The 20,249-nt window shown below is 42.5% G+C and overlaps 1 protein-coding gene across 1 annotated transcript in view; it reads right to left on the bottom strand.

The window, feature by feature from the left end:
- Positions 1–210: 210 nt before the first annotated feature.
- The window catches only part of LOC139309252 (zinc finger protein 729-like), a 38,733-nt gene continuing 18,694 nt past the window's right edge, over positions 211–20,249 (bottom strand). The window contains exons 6-11 of the mRNA XM_070933311.1: positions 17,315–17,426; positions 15,862–16,332; positions 15,509–15,623; positions 15,322–15,389; positions 13,405–13,534; positions 211–2,174 (exon numbers count right to left, since the gene is read on the bottom strand). Of these exons, the coding sequence (XP_070789412.1) occupies positions 379–2,174; positions 13,405–13,534; positions 15,322–15,389; positions 15,509–15,623; positions 15,862–16,332; positions 17,315–17,426 (2,692 nt within the window). The 3' untranslated portion in view covers positions 211–378. The remainder of the gene's footprint in view (positions 2,175–13,404; positions 13,535–15,321; positions 15,390–15,508; positions 15,624–15,861; positions 16,333–17,314; positions 17,427–20,249) is intronic.

Genomic DNA, 20,249 nt, shown 5'->3' with positions numbered 1-20,249 from the left:
GGTGTCAATCACTTTTTGAGATGTAAGGAACTTATTTACATGAGAAGGAATGAATGTCCCATTGTAATTTTTTCCGTTGTATCTTGTTATAGCACCTTCTCCTTTGTTTTGGGTTACATAGTGTTTTGTTTTGTTTTTTGCAAAATATTTTTTATTTTTTCCAAGATAACAAATAAAATATCTCTCTTTCGAGAGCGAAGTCTCGATCCGGTCATAGATAGGTAGAATCGCTTACTCCATTCACAATTTCCCATTATATCTTTTAAAATTAATAATCAAAATGTAGAGAAATTTTTAGTCATAAATTCTCAGGTAGCCGCTCCAAGATCTGGCTGCGGAGCACACTCTGGTATTTCCATTCCACAGACTCGCTTGGGTCTATGGCTTCCATCTTTCCACACTCCATGCATTTATATGGCTTCTCGTGTGGATCATTTTATGGGAAGCAAGATAGCGGCGTTGAGCAAACGTCTTCCCACACTGCATGCATTTAAATGGCTTTTCCCCTGTGTGGATCTTTCTGTGGTTAGCCAGTCCACTGCTCTGAGCAAACGTGTTTCCACACTCCATGCATTTAAATGGTTTCTCCCCTGTGTGGATCATCTTATGAGAAATAAGCGCACTACTCTTAGTAAACATCTTTCCACACTCCATGCATTTAAATGGTTTCTCTTCTGAGTGGATCTTTTTATGGGAAGCAAGATAACTGCGTTGAGCAAAGGTCTTTCCACACTCCATACATTTATACGGCTTCTCCCCTGTGTGGATCATCTTATGGGAAATAAGATTACCTCTTCGAGGAAAGGTCTTTCCACACTCCATGCATTTGTATGGCTTCTCCCCTGTGTGGATCATCTTATGGGAATTAAGTTTACTTTTATGAGCAAAGGTCTTTCCACACTCCATGCATTTATATGGTTTCTCCCCTGTGTGGATCATCTTATGGGAAATAAGATTACCTCTTTGAGGAAAGGTCTTTCCACACTCTATGCATTTATATGGTTTTTCCCCTGTGTGGATCATCTTATGAGAAGTAAGAGCCCTGCTATTAGTAAACGTCTTTCCACACTCAATGCATTTAAATGGTTTCTCTTCTAAGTGGATCTTTTTATGGGAAGCAAGATAACTGCGTTGAGCAAAGGTCTTTCCACACTCCATGCAGTTATACGGCTTCTCCCCTGTGTGGATCATCTTATGGGAAATAAGATTACCAATTCGAGGAAAGGTCTTTCCACAGTCCATGCATTTATACGGCTTCTCCCCTGTGTGGATCATCTTATGGGAAGCAAGATAACTGCGTTGAGCAAACATCTTTCCACACTCCATGCATTTAAATGGCTTTTCTACTGTGTGGATCTTTTTATGGGAAGCAAGATAACTGCGTTGAGCAAAGGTCTTTCCACACTCCAGGCATTTAAATGGCTTCTCCCCTGTGTGGATCGTTTTGTGCTTTCTAAGTCCATTGCTATGAATAAAGGTTTTTCCACATGCCATGCATTTATACAGCTTCTCCCCTGTGTGTATCATCTTATGGGATTTAAGATTACCTCTTTGAGCAAAGGTCTTTCCACACTCTGTGCATTTAAATGGCTTATCTCCTGTGTGGATCCTTTTATGGGAAGCAAGATAACTGCATTGAGCAAAGGTCTTTCCACACTGATTGCATTTATATGGTTTCTCTCCTGCTGCTTGGAGGGACTGGGCTACAGGGGATTCTGAACACAGTTTCTCCCCATTGTGAATCGTTTCATGGGAAGTAAGTTGCCTGCTTGTTCTAAAATGTTTTCTAGATTCCAAACATTCATAAGGCTCCTTTTTTGCGTGAATCAATTTTTGAGATGTAAGGAAGTTATTTCCAAGAGAATGAATGAATGTCCCATTGTAATTTTGTCCGCTGTGTCTTATAGCATCTTTTCCTTTTTTGGGGGTTAAATTGTGTTCATTTACACTTTTCATACTTTTCCCAACATATTTTTTCCTTATTTTGTCTTGTTCGGCAAGAAAGTCTTGCATCGGAGCATCAGTGGAATATGAGCTATCCTGATTCCAATTATTTGACTGGCTTCTCTCATGGCTTTCGAATTCCATTCGAATTCCAAAGTTCTCCGTTCCATCTTTAGCATTGATCACTTGGAACAGTTCACAGGAATCGTGATTCTCCTGCCCATTATTACCTTCAAAGGAAAAGAGAAATGAAAATGATAACACGGTTAGAAAAAAAGATCAAACTGTAGAAAGTCAACGAATATTCTTCTGAATGTTTCCAAAATTCCATTATGTTGTATTTTGCATGCTTACAGTGGTGTGATATAGACATGATGATTTCTATATTCATGAAAGCTTTGAAAATATCTAGAAAATATCTTCCTTTACAATTATCTATATATATGCAAATCTTACTCAAAGTCAGTTTTGAGTTAAGGCATAATCAGGGGAACGATTCAAGAAGGAATTAGGAGAAAATGTAAGATTTATTGAGGTGGATTAATTTCAGCAGAGATCTATGAGAACTGAAACAATTTTGAAACAAGTTCATTTCCCAGTGTACGTTGGACCAACTTCTCTGCAGTTTGTGTCTAGAGGGCTGGACCCCCGCTCAGCCCGTTCCTCGATCCCAGTGATGAGACTTTGGGGCAAAATCCTTTCCTTGAAGCCTCCCATTGGCTTTTAAATGCTCTTCGGGCCGAGACTGGAAAGGTTGGGAGGCTCAAGAAAAGCTACTTCACTGCCCCAAAGTCTCATCAGCTTGCAAGGCCTCTTTGCCCAGATCTGGTACTGGCTTCAAATAGCAGAGAACAGATGCCTAAACTACTTTAGTGCCAGATCAAGCAAGATCAGTAGTGCAAGCTCTCATTCCACAGATCCCACACTATAGTACTATAGGCCTGAGTTTTCTACGAACTGAGGACTGCACAAGATAGAATAGAATAGAATAACAGAGTTGGAAGGGACTTCGGAGGTCTTCTATTCCAACCCATGCTTAGGCAGAAAACCTTATAACATTTCATACAAATGGTTATCCAATCGCTTAAAAACTTCAAAAATCCATGAGGCATGGCCAGCGTTGCGGCGGTACGACAGACTCTTTGGGAGCTCCCAAAAATCCATCGATATCTCTGTTGCCCAGAGGTCTCAAGTGACCCAAGTCGTCCTGTAGGGATGACGAACAAGAGAAGCACCGACAGACCAACACAGGGGGATTGCAAACTTCCTGGTTGGTCTGGATAAGTACCTCAAACTGGGTGGTGGAGAAAGCTATCTTAGAAGTCACTAAGAAGCTGGGGCGGCCGCAGCGGAAGAAAGCATAAGAAGACAGCATGTGTCATTGAGGTGAGAAAATTTCTGTTTTCGAAAAAAACCCTTTCCCTTCAGTTCCACTTGCAAGTAAATAGAGTGGGAAAGAGGCTGAGAGAGAGGAGTGGGAGCGGGAGTGCATTTGGCTCTCACATCCGATATTGGGCGGCGAGGAAAGCAAAAGTACAAAGCTAAATGAAACTTTCTTTTTGGAGGGGAAATGGAAGAATTTGGGAATTCTTTTAAAAATTAGGACTAACCAATTTGAGAAGTCTGAAATTTTTTATGCAAAGAGATGAAATAGTTGTAAATAATTGTGAAATTAAAGTTTGAATAGAATTAATTAAAAGCGGAAAAGACTTTTGTTGAAAATCTTGGCCTGATTGACTGAACTAGCCTGCAGTGCTATCTAGTAAAAGAAGACAAGAAAATTTTTAAAAAAAGAGAGAAAAGGATTTTGAGTTAACTTTAGCTCTAAGGCTGTTCTTGATAATTTGGACTGAGAAGATAAGAAAACAGATGTGCAAGAGAGAAGGACTGGATTGTTGAGTTTGTTTCTACATTTTAAACCTTTTATCTTTTTAACCTATTCCCTTATTTACTGTTTCTGAACACTTTGAAGTACTTTGTTTGGATTTTGTTGTGGTGGAGAAGTACTGGATAGGGTTTTTTTCTGTCTCAGCTTTTTTTTGGACTTTTTATAAGTTAGTACAAGGAATAAGGAGCAGATATTCTTTTTTCCCCCTTGTTTACTGCTTTCTCTCTCTTCCTAATGGATTTGAAAAGAACTGGACTGTTGAGAAGGTGGATTAAGACAAGAAGAATCTGAAGAAAAGTTTTCTTTTTTTCCTTCTTTTTTCTTGTTTGGAATTAAATTTTTGTTTTTATTTTTTCTTTTGGTTGTTATATTTTTTGGTTGTTTTTTTTTCTTTTTCTCCCTTTTTTTACCATTGGAATATTTTTGAGGAGGTGATTGAACTCTTGTCCCTTTTTTGTTCTTTTTTTTTCTCTTTGCTCTCTTTTTATTTTTCTCTAATCCAACCATCGGGGAGGATTAGATATTTGGATTACAAATAAAACATAAGCGGATTATAGACTTATCTTTGACAACATCGAAATGAAGAAACTTACAGTACATCTACACCCAGCAGCAAGTCCCTCATCGACAGAGACAAAAACTTCAGAGACATTGGAACTAAAAAATCTCATACAGTCTCTTCATGATGATTTGAAACAAGACTTAAAAGAAATGAAAAAGATGATTGAGAAAAAGAAAGAACCCAAAAAGTAGAAGAAAAAACGGAAATGACAGAAAAGAGAGTTGAAGAATTAGAAGAAAAATTGATTTCAGTAGACAAAAACCAAGAAAAAACAATAATCTCATTGGAAATGGACCGTTTTATTATTATCTAAGATTTCAAAATATAGAGGAGGAAAAAGAAGAAAAATTACCAGAGGTGATTGCTGAGATGCTGGCAGAAGCTATAGAAGAACCTAAGGAGAAGATTTTAAATGAGATTGACGAGGTTTTTAGAGTTCATACAAGATATGCAATGAGAAACAAATTACCAAGAGAAGTACACGTAAGGTTTACAAAGAAAGCACTAAAAACAGAGATATAACAAATAACAAGAAGTACAGCATTGAAGTACAAAGACAACGAAATAATAGTACTGAGGCAAATACCTAAAAGAGTTAGAGATTTGAGGAGAGAATATCAATTCTTAACAAAATTTTTAATAACAAAAGGAGTGAGTTTCAGATGGTTAATACCAGAATGAATCTTGGTGACATGGGAAGAACAAAAGACATAGATTGCATTTAATTGAAAAAGCGAAGTTAATACAATAATACAATTTTGTGGACCATTAGAGGATGAATTGGGAACAGCAAGAGAAATTAAACATAAAGATGAAAAAAGGTACAGAAGAAAGCACAAAAGAATAGGAAGAAAGAGCACTAAGAGAAGGTGCAAGATCAAAGGATCCAAAGGAACAAAGAGAGACAAGAGTGATGAAACTCAAAACTAGTAACAAGTAAAGTAAAATATGGAAGAAGAAATAAAAGCAATATCAATAAATGTAAATGGACTGAATTCGGCGACAAAAAGAAACAGAATTTTCAACAGATTAAATAGACTAAAGACAGACATTATATGCTTACAAGAGGTCCATATTAGAAAACAACATACAAAATTATTAGAGCTGTATTGATACAACAAAGTAAGAAGGGAGTAGTTCTATATGTTAAAGAAAAACTACAGCCTAAATTAATATTTGAGGATGAAGAAGGCAGGATTTTAATGGTGAAAATAAAAATGAATTTTAAACAAATATTTTTGATAGTGTTATATGCTCCAAATGACAAACAAGAAGAATTTTATAAGAAGTTGCACAGGAAAATTATATAATTGGACTATGTATATATGTATATATATATATATATATATATATATATGTTTTCTCAGGTTTTCGCGGGTGTTTGTATGTAGGTCTTTGGTTATTCGGGTCTTCTCCCACGTAAAATTGGAAGTGTCTTGGCGACGTTTCGACGAAGTCTCATTCGTCATCTTCAGGCTGGTGTTCTCGGCTTCGTGCTTCCAGGAAGCACGAAGCCGAGAACACCAGCCTGAAGATGACGAATGAGACTTCGTCGAAACGTCGCCAAGACACTTCCAATTTTACGTGGGAGAAGACCCGAATAACCAAAGACCTACATATATATATATATATATATATATATATATATATATATATATATATATAATGGGTGATTTTAATGGTGTAATGGATGTGGAGTTGGACTATAAGACAACAAAGACAAATAAGAAACCCAGAAAAACTCTCCCAAAATCTTTTTTTACAATGATTGAAGAATTAAATATTCAAGATATTTGGAGACAAAGACATTTGAAAGAAAAACAATACACCTTTTATTCAATTAGACATTTGTCGTGGTCGAGGATAGATATAATATGGATTTCAACAGAACTTATAGATAACATACAAGAAGTAAACATTGAAACAAACATTTGGGCTGACCACAACCCAATAACAATAACTTGGAAAGGACAGAAGAAAAAGACAAGATGGACATTGAATCAAATAATATTAAATGAAAAAGAATTTCAACAGACAATGAAAAAGGAATTAAAGTAAATAAATAAAAGGAGGATACATCAATTCAGAATGTATGAGACACAACGAAAGTATATATAAGGGGCTTGGCAATAACATACCTGGGAAAGAAAAATAAGAAGAAAAGACAAATACAGAAGAAATTGGAAGAGGAGTATAAGAAACTAGAGAAAGATTTACAAAAGGACACACAAAATAACAAAATTAAGAAACAAATGGAAATGAAAAAACATGAAATAAACCTGAATGAGCAAGAATTTTAGGCAAATAAATTAAGAGCATCTAACCAATTTATTTTTAAAAATGCGAATAAACCGGGAAGATGGTTAGCATATAAAATAAAAAAAGAGAAAAAGAAGAAAGCAATAAAATATTTACAAGATGAAAAGGAAAAAATACATTATAGGAGTGAAGAAAATAAGAGAATAATTAAAAAGTATTATGAAAAGCTTTATTATCAAGAGAAGATATCTGAAGAGAAGATAATACAATTTTTAGAAAAATCAGACTTACCTAAAATACCCGAACAATACAAAGGGATGCTAGAAGAGAGAATAACAATGATGTAGCTAACAGAAGCGATTAAAAAAAAAAAAAAGGGAAAACACCAGGTCCGGATGGACTACCAGCGGAACTATATAAGACATTTCAAGAGGTGTTAAGCAATGTAATGCTGGAATTATTTAATGAACTTTTATTGAAAGCAAAAATGCCAGAATCGAGGATAGAGGCCTATGTAACACTTATACCTAAAGAAGATTCAGACTTGCAATTAATAAAAAACTATAGACCGATTTCATTGTTAAATGTGGACTATAAGATTTTCGCTTCAATAATGGTGAATAGACTAAAGAGACTATTAAATGAATTTATTCATATGGACCAAAATGGGTTTCTACCTAAAAGGCAAATTAGAGATAATATGAAGATAATTTTGAATACGTTGGAGTATTATGAGACACATCCAGAAAAACAAATGGCGATGATATTTCTAGATGCACAGAAAGCTTTTGATAATGTGAATTGGCAGTTTATGATAAAGCAACTACAGATAATGGATTTTGGGGTGATATTTATTAATACTATAAAAACAATATATGATAAACAATCAGCTAAGATAATGATGAATGGAAAGATAACAAAAGGAACAAGGCAAGGACGTCCATTATCCCCATTGTTATTTGTATTGACTCTAGAAGTGCTAAATAGAAATATAAGACAGAATGAAGAAATAAAAGGGACGAAAATTTAAAAAGAGGAATATAAACTACAAGCCTTTGCGGATGATTTAGTATTTATTTTGGAGGAACCCCAAAAACCAGGACCCAAATTATTACAACAAATAGAGGAATATGGAGAGGTAGCAGGTTTAAAAATAAAGAAAAAACAAAAATATTGGTAAAAAATATTACAGAAAAACAAAAAAGAGAATTAAGGGAGAAATTAGATATACAATTTATGAAAAAAGTGAGATACTTAGGAATACAACTAACTTCAAGATGTGTAACAATAAAAGAGGATAATTATTATAATTTAAAAAGACAAATTGAGAAAGACTTGAAAAATGGGAAACTTTGCAATTATCACTTATGGGAAAGATTGCAATAATCAAGATGAATATATTACCGAGATTATTGTTCTTATTCCAGACAATTCCTATAAAAATTGAAAAGACTTATTTTCAACACCTCAATAAAATAATGAAAAAGTTTATATGGCAGGGAAAAAAGAAGAATTAATATAAAGATGCTACAAGATGCAAGAATAAGGGAGGATTTGAACTGCTGAATTGAGAATTATATTACCAGGCAGCAGCATTGATGTGGATGATAGAATGGATCGAATTAAGAAATATAAGATTACTAACTTTGGAAGGACATGATTTGCAATTGGGATGGCATGCATTTTTATGGTATGGTAGAAGTAAGATACATACGTATTTTCATAGAAATTATGTAAGAAATGCATTGTTATTAGTGTGGGAGAAGGTTAGAGATAAATATTATTTGAAAATTCCAATATGATTATCAACAATGGAAGCATTGATACACCCAAATATGGTTAATTTTAGAAATATTTTTAGGTATAAAGACTTACTTACAGACAAGGGGGAATTGAAAGGGAAACAAGAAATGGAAGAATAAGGGATTGTGATGGACTGGTATAAGCATATGCAAATACAAGCAAGATATGAAAAAGATGCAAAATTATACGGTTTTTATTTAGAAAGGACAGATTTGGATAGGATACTCATGGGAACAGAGGATAAAATAATTTTAAAAATCTATAGTGTTCTGCTTAGTGTTGAATTAGAGGAAGAACAAGTAAAGGAAACAATGATTGCTTGGGCAAAAAATTGTAGATAATCAACTGAGCTCGATAGATGGCAACAGTTATGGGAAAGGAAGTATAAACTAACAATGTCCACTGCATATAAAGAGAATCAATCTAAAATGTTTTATAGATGGAATATGTCTCCAGAAAAATTGGCAAAAATGTTTAAAGACAAATCAGCTAAATGTTGGAAATGCCATAAAATACCAGGATCTTATCATATATGGTGGACATGCTCTGGAGCTAGAAACTATTGGAGCACATTTTTTTTTTATTATTATTATTATTATATTTCTATACCGCCCTTCTCCTGCGGGACTCAGGGCGGTGTACAGCCAGGATAAAACATAACATATAAAATTTAAAAACATTTTATAAAACAATTAAATAATTTTGGCCCGAATTTAAAACAACCCAATTAAAACCAAAATTCGATTAAAAAACTGAGAGGATGGGATCAAGCCAGTCTAGCTAGATGGAACAAGTGTGTCTTCAGGGCCGGCACCCTGAGGAGGCCCTCTCTGTGCGAACGAACCGGTCGGTGGGAGGCTATTGGCGGCAGAAGGCGGTCTCGCAAATACCCCGGTCCTAAGCCATGGAGCGCTTTAAAGGAGGTTACCAACACCTTGAAGCGCACCTGGAAGACCACAGGAAGCCAGTGCAGCTTGCGCAGGAGAGGTGTTATATGTGAGCGCCCCGTCGCTCCCATAATCCCCCGCGCCGCCGCATTCTGGACCAACTGCAGCCTCTGGGTGCACCCCAAGGGGAGCCCCATGTAGAGAGCATTGCAGTAGTCCAGGTGGGAAATGATGAGTGCTTGAGTGACTGTGCGTAGGGAGTCCCGATCCAGAAAGGGACGCAACTGGCGTATCAGGCGAACCTGATAAAAAGCCCCCCTGGCCACGGCCGTCATATGCTCTTCTAAAGACAGCCGTGCGTCCAGGAGGACGTCTAAGTTGCCCCCCTCATTTACGATCTTGTTCAGGAGGAGGGAGTTGACCTGGCGGGTATTACGGAGACCTGGTTGGGCTGGGGGGGGGGGGTTTCCCCTCGTTGAAATGTGCCCACCAAGCTTCTGTGCATTCCATCAGCCGAGGGCTCAGGGTAGGGGCGGGGTGGTGGTGGCTATTATAAAGGAAGATCTTTGTCCGAGGGAGGCCACTGTATCTCAGATAGCCGGATGTGAGTCCCTCCTTGTGAAGTGGGGTCGTGGGGTGCAGATGGGCTTGTTTATTGCGTACCTGGCTCCCTGCCACATAGCGGCAGCCCTGCCCGAACTGCTCAACGTAATAGCTGGGGTAGTGTGGATACCCCCAGGCTTATGGTCATGGGGGATTTCAACCTGCCATCTGTCCGTGAAACGTAGAGGCAGCTTGGGAGTTCATGGCTTCCATGACAGCCATGGACCTGACCCAGTTAGTCCAAGGCCCTACTCACACGGGGGAACACACTCTGGATTTGATTTTTGTCTCTGGTCAGTGGCTGAATGATCTAGAAAAAGGGGATATAGTCATCAAGCCCTTGTCATGGTCAGATCATTCACTCCTTCCACTAGACTTTCGAGCCGCTACCCTCCGCCGCAGGGAGACAGAACCAACTAGGTGGTTCTGTCCCAGGCGCCTGATGGATCCGGATAGGTTCCTGACGGAGCTTGGGCCATTCCCTGAGGCTCTGGCTCACGACTCGACTGAAGAACTGGGATAGGGCGGCCGCTGGAGCTTTGGACCGCGTCGTGCCTTTGCAGCCTCTGACCTGGTGCCAATCCCAATTGGCTCCCTGGTTTACTGAGGAGCTGAGGGAGATGAAGCACTGGAAAAGACACCTAGAGAGCGGTTGGAGGGCCAGCCGTTCCGAATCTGATTGAACACTGGTGAGGTCTCATATTAAGATCTACCTAGTGGCAATAAGAGCGGTAAAATCTAATTATTATTCTGCTCTTATTGCGTCTGCAGATAACCGCCCAGCCGCCCTGTTTAGGGTGACCCGCTCCCTTCTTCATTTGGGAGTGCGGGAAGACCCCTTGCAGGGTAGGGCTGAGGATTTTGTGCAATATCTGCATGACAAAATCGCTCAGATTCGGGAAGGCTTGGACTCCGACTGGGTAGGTTCAGATGGGGTGATGGAGGAGGATCTTGAGAGTGTTATCTGGGAGGAGTTATTTATTATTAGATTTCTATACCACCCTTCTCCCAAAGGACTCAGGGCGGTGTACAGCCATATTAAAACACATAGATTTATAAAATTTAAAACCAATTAAAATCAAATATAAAATTTGGCCGCAAATTAAAATATACATACATTTTAAAAATTCATACTATGCCAGTCCGGCTTGCTGAAACAGAAGGGTTTTAAGGGCATGGCGAAAAGTACGCAGGTCGGGGATAAGACGAAGCTCTAAGGGCGATGGAACCAGTCACAGTTTGACCCTGTGACTCCCGAGGATGTGGACAGTATTCTGGGTAGGCTTAGCGCTGCCACATGTTTATAGGACCCGTGCCCCTCCTGGTTGGTGCTGGCCTCCCGGACGGTCACACGAGGCTGGCTCCAGGAGATTATTAATGCTTCTTTGAGTGAGGGTTTCTTCCCCTTCGCCTTGAAAGAGGTGGTGGTGAGGCCCCTCCTCAAGAAGCTTTCCCTGGACCCGGCTGTATTAGCGAACTATCGTCCAGTCTCCAACCTTCGCTTTGTGGCAAAGGTTGTTGAGAGTGTGGTGGCGCGACAACTTCCCCAGTACTTGGATGAAGCTGTCTATCTAGATCCGTACCAGTTGGGCTTTAGGCCTGGGTACAGCACAGAAACGGCATTGGTCGCATTGGTTGATGATCTCTGGAGGGCCCGGGACAGGGGTTGTTCCTCTGTCCTGGTCCTATTAGACCTCTCAGCGGCTTTTGATACCGTCGACCATGGTATCATGCTGCGCCAGTTGGAGGGGTTAGGAGTGGGGGGCACCGTGTTGTGGTGGTTCTCTTCCTTACTCTCTGACTGCACGCAGTCTGTGTTGGCTGGGGGGCAGAGGTCGACCTCGAGGCACCTTGTTTGTGGGGTGCCACAAGGATCGGTCCTCTTGCCCCTCCTGTTCAACATTTATGTGAAGCCGCTGGGTGAGATCATCCGTGGTTTTGGGGTGAAGTTCCATCAGTACGCTGATGATACTCAGCTGTACATCTCTACCCCGAACCACCCCAATGATGCCCTTGACGTGATGTCCCGGTGCCTGGAGGCCGTGCGGATCTGGATGGGGAGAAACAGGCTCAGACTCAACCCCTCCAAGACCGAGTGGCTGTGGTTTCCGGCGTCCCGTTATAGCCAGCTGGTTCCATCGCTGACTATTGGGGATGAGATCTTGGCCCCTCAGAGAGGGCTCGCAATTTGAGTGTCCTCCTGGATGTGCGGCAATCTTTAGAAGATCATGTGATGGCTGTGGCCAGGGGGGGCTTTTTATCAGGTTCGCCTGATTCACCCGTTGCGTCCCTTTCTGGATCGGGAGTCCTTGCGCACCGTCACTCATGCCCTCGTCACTTCCCGTCTCGACTACTGTAATGCTCTCTACATGGGGCTCCCCTTGAAGAGCACCCGGAGGTTCCAACTGGTCCAGAATGCAGCCGCGTGGGTGATTATGGGAGCGACACGGTGCTCCCATATAACACCTCTCCTTTGCGAGCTGCACTGGCTCCCGGTGGTCTTCCGGGTGCGATTCAAGGTGTTGGTTATCATCTTTAGAGCGTTACATGCCTTAGGACCTGGGTACTTACGAGATCGTCTTCTGCTACCGACAGCCTCCCACCGGCCAGTACGCTCCCACAGAGAGGGACTCCTCAGGGTACCGTCGGTCAAACAATGCCGACTGCCGACCCCCAGGGGGAGAGCCTTCTCTGTGGGGGCACCCGCCCTCTGGAATGAATTGCCCGCGGAGATACGAATGATCCCTGACCTACGCACTTTTTGCCGTGCCCTCAAGACGTTATTGTTCCAACAAGCTGGACTGGCCTAAACATTAATTTTGATGGGTTGCTTTTGTTTTTAATGATGTTGGGGCCAAATTATTTAATATGTTTTTAAATTGGTTTTAAATTTTATATATGTGTTGTTTTATCTTTGGCTGTGATCCGCCCTGAGTCCTTCGGGAGAAGGGCAGTATAAAAATTAGAATGAATGAATGAATGAATGAATGAATGAATGAATGAATGAATGAATGAATGAATAAATAAATAAATAAATAAATAAATAAATAAATAAATAAATAAATAAATAACCTAACATAATTATAAATACAGTTAGAATCATTCTGTTATACTACTACTATTGCTATCAGTATATATGTTACTATTTCTTTTCTTTTTTTCCTTTTGTAAAATGTATGCCTGGAAAATACACTGTATAAAATAATGTTTATATATAAATTTAAAAAAAAACTTGACAAAAAAAAGCACACCACACTTTTCAGCCTCCTAAGTTCAAACAGAAATGGATGGCACAGAAAGAAGCTAAGCAAAGAAACATTGACTCATTCCTTCCTTGGAGTACCAGAAGGTCAGATCCTTTCCTTCTCCCTCCTATGAAATAATATTGGATTCGTGATTTTTTAATAACTATAATCTGTCTTCTTGAACTCTCCAATTGGGGTCTAGAAAACTCTTACCCAGAGAGACCACGTTCCTATGATTTTCAAGCATGACTTCCGAATGCAGCACTTTTTGGTCAGGATCCAGCTGAGACCATTCCTCCTCAGAGAAATACACAGCCACCTCCTCAAAGGACACAAAACTCTCCTAAACACGGAGAAAAGAACAGAACAGGAGGATTCACAATATCTGATCATCTTAATCAATGATTTAGACAGGAGCATAGAAGGGGAAGTCCTCAAATTTGAAGACAAGACTAAATTGACAGGAATACCAACACTCCAGAAGATAAGCTCGAGATATAGAACTATCGACATATTGGGCCCCATCTAACAAAATGAAAATCAACAGTGAGAAATGGAAGGTGCTACATTTAGGAAAGAAAAACTAAACGGAAAGGGATAGAATAGGTGATACCTGGTTCAACAGTAGAAAGTGCAACAGGGATCTTGGAGTCCTAGTGGACAATCACTTAAACATGAGCCAGCAGTATGTTACAGGTGCCAAAAAAAAACCCAACTCAATCATAGGTTGCATTAAGAGAGGGATAGAATCAAGACTACATGAAGTGTTAGTACCAGTTTATAATGCCTTGGTAAGACCACACTTGGAATATTGCATTCAATATTGGTTACTACAATGTAAAAAAGATCTTGAAACTCTAGAAAGAGCAACCAAAATGATTAGGATCCTGGAGGCTAAAACATATAAAAAAACGGTTGCTGGAATTGGGTATGTCTAGTTTAATGAAAAGAACTAGGGATGACATGGTAGCAGTGTTGCAATATCTCAGGGGCTGCCACAAAGAAGAAGAGGCCAGCCTATTCTCCAAAGCACCTGAAGGCGGGACAAGAAGCAATGGATGGAAACTAATCAAGGAGAGAACTAATCTACAACTAAAGAGAAATTTACTGACAGTGAGAACAATTAATCAGTGGAATGCCTTGCTTCCAGAAGTTGCGGATGCTGCAATACTGGAGGTGTTTAAGAAGAAATTGGACAGTCATTTAACTGAAATATTATAGGGCTTCCTGTCTGAGAAGGGGGTTGGAGTAAAAGATCTCCAAGATCCCTACCAATTCTGTTATTCTGCTCCATTGTTCCCAAAGCAAAGATTTGCACCAAGTTAAATGGCTGTGCATCACACAAGTCCTAAATATAGGTGAGAAAATGGACAATTCTACAAATTTGTTTGACTGAAGAAATATTTGGGCAAGTTTTATCAAGCTGCAGAACTTTCAGTGCCTTTCAGTAAAGTAATCCCACCTCTGGATCAATTTATCTATCGCCCTATCATTTATTGATCTAGTAGTCTGAGCTATTGGCTGAATGGGAGAACCAAAGAAGAGAAAATTCTCTGCGAAGGCCATTTCTAAACCTTTGCAAAGTGGGAATGTTTGATCTCCTAATCCAGGCACAAATCAGAGGATTGGAAATTGTTTTGTAGCCCAACGTACCACGATTACATGCTCTATGTGGCCGTTCTCTTTGGATTTTAAAATTCTGCTTTATTTTTTATTATGATTTGCTTACTTTTGAAACGACCGATTATGAACAAGGCTTTTTTTAAAAATGGTAAGGTGGCAATGTGAGAATTTAGTTATTTTTCATTAACTTTGCAGAATTCAAAGAATGACAAAAAGAATGCGTCTCTACCAATCAGTACTACAGTGATACGTTTATTCCTATTAGTTGAAGGACTTGAAATAATCCAGTCGATACAAGGGGGGAAATAGAAGGAGAGAACACTGACCCCCGTTTCTTTGTAAAGAACAATAGAACTCTAATAACTTTTATTTATTTATTTATTGGTTCGATTTATATGCCGCCCTTCTCCGGAGACTCAGGGCGGCTTACAATGCGTTAAGCAATAGCTTTCATACTTTTGTATATACCTGCTTAGTAGGGTTTAGTAGGGATTTTCCCTTTCTTACTTGATTTGGAGGTTCAATCACAGCTTGAGCTCCATCGTAAAAAGCAGAAAACTTCATTCTTTGTTTCTCTGTAAGGAATAAATAATTTCAAAATGCATATTTAACAAAATAAGAGGAGGTATACTACAGAAGAGAATAAGGTAAGACAGATGGGATCTCTCTGGGAAATCGGAGGAGCTTGGATTACCTCCTGAAGTGTCTTGACTTTGATCTTCCCAAGGGATCCTCCTGAAAAATAGCTCCTGAGGGGGATTTGATGGATTTGTCTTTCTCTCAGGATCTCTGATCTCCACAGTGCAGCACTTCAAATAGGAGGAAGGAAAAAAGAAGCAGAATTAATGTACATCACACGACATAAAGTGGATTCATATTCGGAACACAACCTGAAAGACCTCAATATCCATCTGTGTGGTTGAGTGAGAAAACAATGGAACAATGCTGTAAGATTGGTGGGACATCGCCACATATGAATGTCAGAGAAATTTAGGAAGGACGAATAAAATATTCAAACAGATTCTCTATTCTATTTTGAACTCTTACCCGCAATTCGACCTGCTCCTTCTGCTCCTCCGCCTGGTTCAGGAGGAAGCCTTCCGCCAGGGCCACCGCCTGGGAGCTGGTCTCTGCTCCACACTCCCGCACCCAGCCCTCCATCTCTGGGGGCAGAAGGAACAAGAGCTGCTCCAGAACAACCAGATCCAGCATCTGGGCTTTGGTGTGCTTATCTGGTCTCAGCCATCGTCTACAAAAGATATGAAGTCGGCTGCAAAGTCCTCGGGGACCTTCAGCCTCCCAGTATTGGAGGAACTTCCAGGGCTGAACTTGTGAAGGGAGGAGGGTTTCCTCCTCCAGGATCTCCTGCCCAGTCCTTGTCCAGATCTCCCCACAGTTCCCAGGATGAGCAGCTGAAGGGCCTTTTCTGCTTCCCTCCTTTCCAAAAGGTTGTCTCTCCATCCTTTCTCTGTCCTGCAGAGCAGCTCCAAATGGCTCCAAGGACTTGATAGTACAGGGGTTTAGTGCACCCTGTTATTAACACAGCTGCCTGCAATTTCTGCTGGTTCGAATCTCTCCAAGGCTCAAGGTTGACTCAGCCTTCCATCCTTTCTAAGGTAGGTGAAATGAGGACCCAGTTTGTGGGGGCAATAAGCTGACTTTGTATAAAAATATACAAAAGAATGAAGGCTATTGCTTAACGCATTGTAAGCCGCCCTGAGTCTCCGGAGAAGGGCGGCATATAAATCAAATTAAAAAAAAAAAAAGGACTCTGGTGGGTCTCCAGATGCCTTTTCCTTCACGGGACCATTTCTGGGGCTGCAGGACTGATCCCTCCAAGGGATTCCGCTCTTTTTTTGCCCCCAAGAGAAACTTTTGCCTGGCTTCGAGTTTCTGTATCTGAGATGGGAAGAAAAATAAATACCAAGAATTAGAAACTTAACCACTCAACAACCTTCCCCCAACCTGCCCGGAGTCCAAAGTGGCTCATCCCAGCGCAGGACCAAGGTCCTCATAGAAGGGCCGGGAAGGAGGCAGCTGGAGAGGCCGTCCCGCTTTTCTCCCCCTCCGGAGACAGGGAGCCTGGTGCGAATCCTGCCTCCTCCTCGCCCGGCTTCTCTCCCCTCCTGCTGGGCCTCCGCAAGGCCGACCCTCCCCTCCCCCCACTCGGGCTCTTCTTCAGAAAGGGGGCGGGAAGGGAACCCCGGATCCCCGAAGCCTTCCTGGCATCCCCGCTTCCCCCTGCATGGAGAGGGCGGCTGGGGAACATGGGACCCGGGGTTGCAGCCGGGGGAGGGCCGGGCGCGGGTCTCTCCCTCCTCCGCCTCCCTTTCCTCGGGAAGAGCCCCCAACTCACCCGGGACACGTTTGGATCTGCCCCCGCCAGACTCTCCCGCAACCTCCCCTCCCTCTTGCGGAGCCCCGGGGGTTAAGGAGAGCGATTGCGGAGTGCTAGAGAGGCAAGCGTGTGTGACGTCATTTCCTTCCAAGCCTCCTCTACAAAGGCAGCCGTGTCTTTCGCCCTCCAGTGGCCCAATGGGGAAGCGTCTGGAGTTCCCTTCTCTTGGCAGAAGGCGCCCCCTAGTGGATTCCGCGTAAATTTACGGGATTCCCTGAAAAGCGCGGGAAAGAGGAGCGTATCTGAGGGGAAGGGAGAGGGCAGGGATGATGGGCATGGGAGTAGGAGGAAAAGCCCCTCTCAATGCCTCCCTGCCCAAGAAAAGCTTTGTGGTTTCCAAATACAGCACTTTCTCCCTCTCTTTCCTGTCCAGGAGCCGTCTGTGTAGATGGAGAAAAATCTCTCTGGAGAATTTGAACTAGCTTCTCTCAAGGACAGCCGTCCTGGGCAGAGATTGGAGGAGATCTCCAAAGGGTCCAACTCCAAATCCTGTCAGAAAAAGCCGGGAGGTCAGAAGAGGAGGACCAGGAGAATCTCTGGGAAACACAGCTTGTGTCTTGTGGTTGTTGAGAACTCTGGGCCCTTGTCAATCAGGAGCCGCCCAGCTGGGTGGCTGAGAGCACTGCTGTCAGGAGGAGGAAGAGCCCCCAAGGGTCGCTCGTGCCAGTGGCTGGGAGTGGTGTGTCAAAAGTGAAAAAAGGATTCACCTGTTGTCCATATGTTTTGGAAGGGAGATAAACATAAATCCTGCAGTATCTTGCTGCCACTGTGCAAACCCCAGCACGGGCAATAGCAGCTGAGTTTTCCCCCATCCAAAACATGCCAGGATGTGATCTGAATAAGACCCAACTTCACCTGCTATTGAAACGCCTCCTGGCTCTTTCCCAAAGGGAGAGTGGCTGTTCTCTACGTTTCACAGCCTTCTGCAGTGCAAGGGGCAGCAGGCGAGTGCCACTTTTTGTTTCTGACATCCTAATTGCTTGCTTGCAGCAACTGTGTCTCCAGAGGTCTTGAGGAGAGGCAGGTGAGCCCCTTGTCCTTAGCTTCTCACTCCCCTCTTTCTCCTCTGGTTCAGCACAAGCTAGCCCTCCATCCAGCAGCTAATGGTGGGGCTCACTTGTCTCTCAAAGAATCTCAGGAGACACAGCGTGCAAAGCAAAACATAGCACTGTGAGGCCAAGCGCCCTTTCGGTTTGTCCCCCTCCCTCCTCTCTCTCTCTCTCTCCTCTCCCTGGGAACTGCAGGGAAGAGGAAGGTCCATTAAGGGGACACTGTGCCAAGACACTCCCGGCGGAAGGATGAAATGGGCCCACTACCAGAGCCCAGGCACTGCTGCTGACTTGGAATGAGTGGCTTTTTCATTTGTACACAATGTCTCCTCAGAGGTCTCATGGAAAAGCAGGAGAGCCCCACATCTTTAGCTGCACAGCATCCCCCCCACCCTTTCTCTTCTGCTTCAGCCCTCCATCTCCCTTCAAGGAGGAGGCCAGGTTCAAAGAGGATGGGAGTGTCAGGACAAATCTTCAAGAAACAGACCCTTGCTTCTGTGCCATGTTCTCAAAACCACAACTGCTCTCCTTTCCCTCTTCCTTCCCCTTGCTTCTGAGGTGAGGAATGAAAAGCTCCATTATTCCCAGCTGCTGTCCCACTGTCTCTCTTTGCTTGCGGAGTGTGTGCAACGAAGCTGGAGAACCAGGTTGGATGACGGGGGTCAAGCGGACAGTGGCCATGGCTTGGCACCACTCCTGTTCGACTACACCTTGTAGCAGCAGCACCATCAACAGATGGAGACAGAGGTGCAGGGTGATCTGTCCCCGTCCACACACACACACAAACACAGCCAGCCGAGGGTTAAGGAAGCACTTGGCACACACCCAGGTCTTTATCTCTAACTTGGCAGCAATATACACACCGTCTGCCAAGTGCTTTATTTTCACAGAAACAGAAAGATAATATACTCAGCGTACAAGAGTCCAACAAAAATAAATATTCCTCTCAGCAGTTTCGGACGAGGCTTTAGTGACTATCCAAGGTTTATTTTTGTTCGTCACAGGGATCATTGGCCACCACCCTCTATTATATAGTCTCTGGGGTGTGGTCCAGTGACTCAGTTCTAATCCCTAGCACGCCTCCTGAGCTGCTGCAATCGTTTATCACGCCTTCGGAGGCGTGCGTCCAGGAATGATGTCTCTCCTTCACTCTCATCCGAGACACCTGTCTCCCTGCTAATCTCCTCTCCCTCGGCCGGCACCTGAGACAGTGCCAGAGGGGAGGGGCCTGGAGAGGGAGGCCTGGCTGACTCCTCTTCCTCATGCTCGGAGCTTTCTTCCTCTGATGGGATAGGCTCAGAGGGCGGGGCCACAACACAGGGTTTGTGGAGACATGTGATCCATTCCTCTGGACACACCACCTGCCACATCACAGCTGCAGGCAACCAAAAGTGGACAGAGTAGGCAGGTGGCCCTGCACCTCTGTCCAGCAGACTGGATCACATGCCTCCTCCAAACCTGTGCTTTTGCTGGTGTCGTTGCCGGGAGGTGAGGCACACTCCACATGCAAAGATAGATGATGGGACAGATCGCCTGCCTCACTCCCACAACTCTGCCTTTATCTGCTGCTTGGAGGGACTGCGCTACGTGGGCTAAAGGTGCTTCTGAACACTGCTGGCCCCTGCAGGTGCGGTCACTGCCTCCTGTGCTGGCCATGCCCCTCCCCCCTCCACTGATGACGCTGTGAACTAAGGCTTATTTTGCAGATAGGGCTTAAGTTGCAAGCACCATGAAAAATCATGCTATGGTTTATTTTTGGGGTAGGTCTTATTTTGAGGAAAACACAGTAGTAAACACACCGTTAATTGTCTTTAAGTTACCTTTATCCTTTTTTCTAGCCTCTGGCACACCATAAAAAGATAAATATAAGATCCTAATGCTAGAAAAATATATTTTGCCCACGCATTTTGTCAGCTTCTATTCATTCTGCCTTTGGAAAATAAATTGACCTCCTCCTCTTTGTGGCAGCCTCTCAAATACTGGAACAC

This window comes from Pituophis catenifer, unplaced genomic scaffold, assembly GCF_029215685.1.
Source record: "Pituophis catenifer annectens isolate HBS135680 unplaced genomic scaffold, rPitCat1.0.hap2 SCAF_2, whole genome shotgun sequence".
Lineage (NCBI taxonomy): Eukaryota > Metazoa > Chordata > Lepidosauria > Squamata > Colubridae > Pituophis > Pituophis catenifer.
This window is presented reverse-complemented; position numbering and strand designations above follow the sequence as displayed.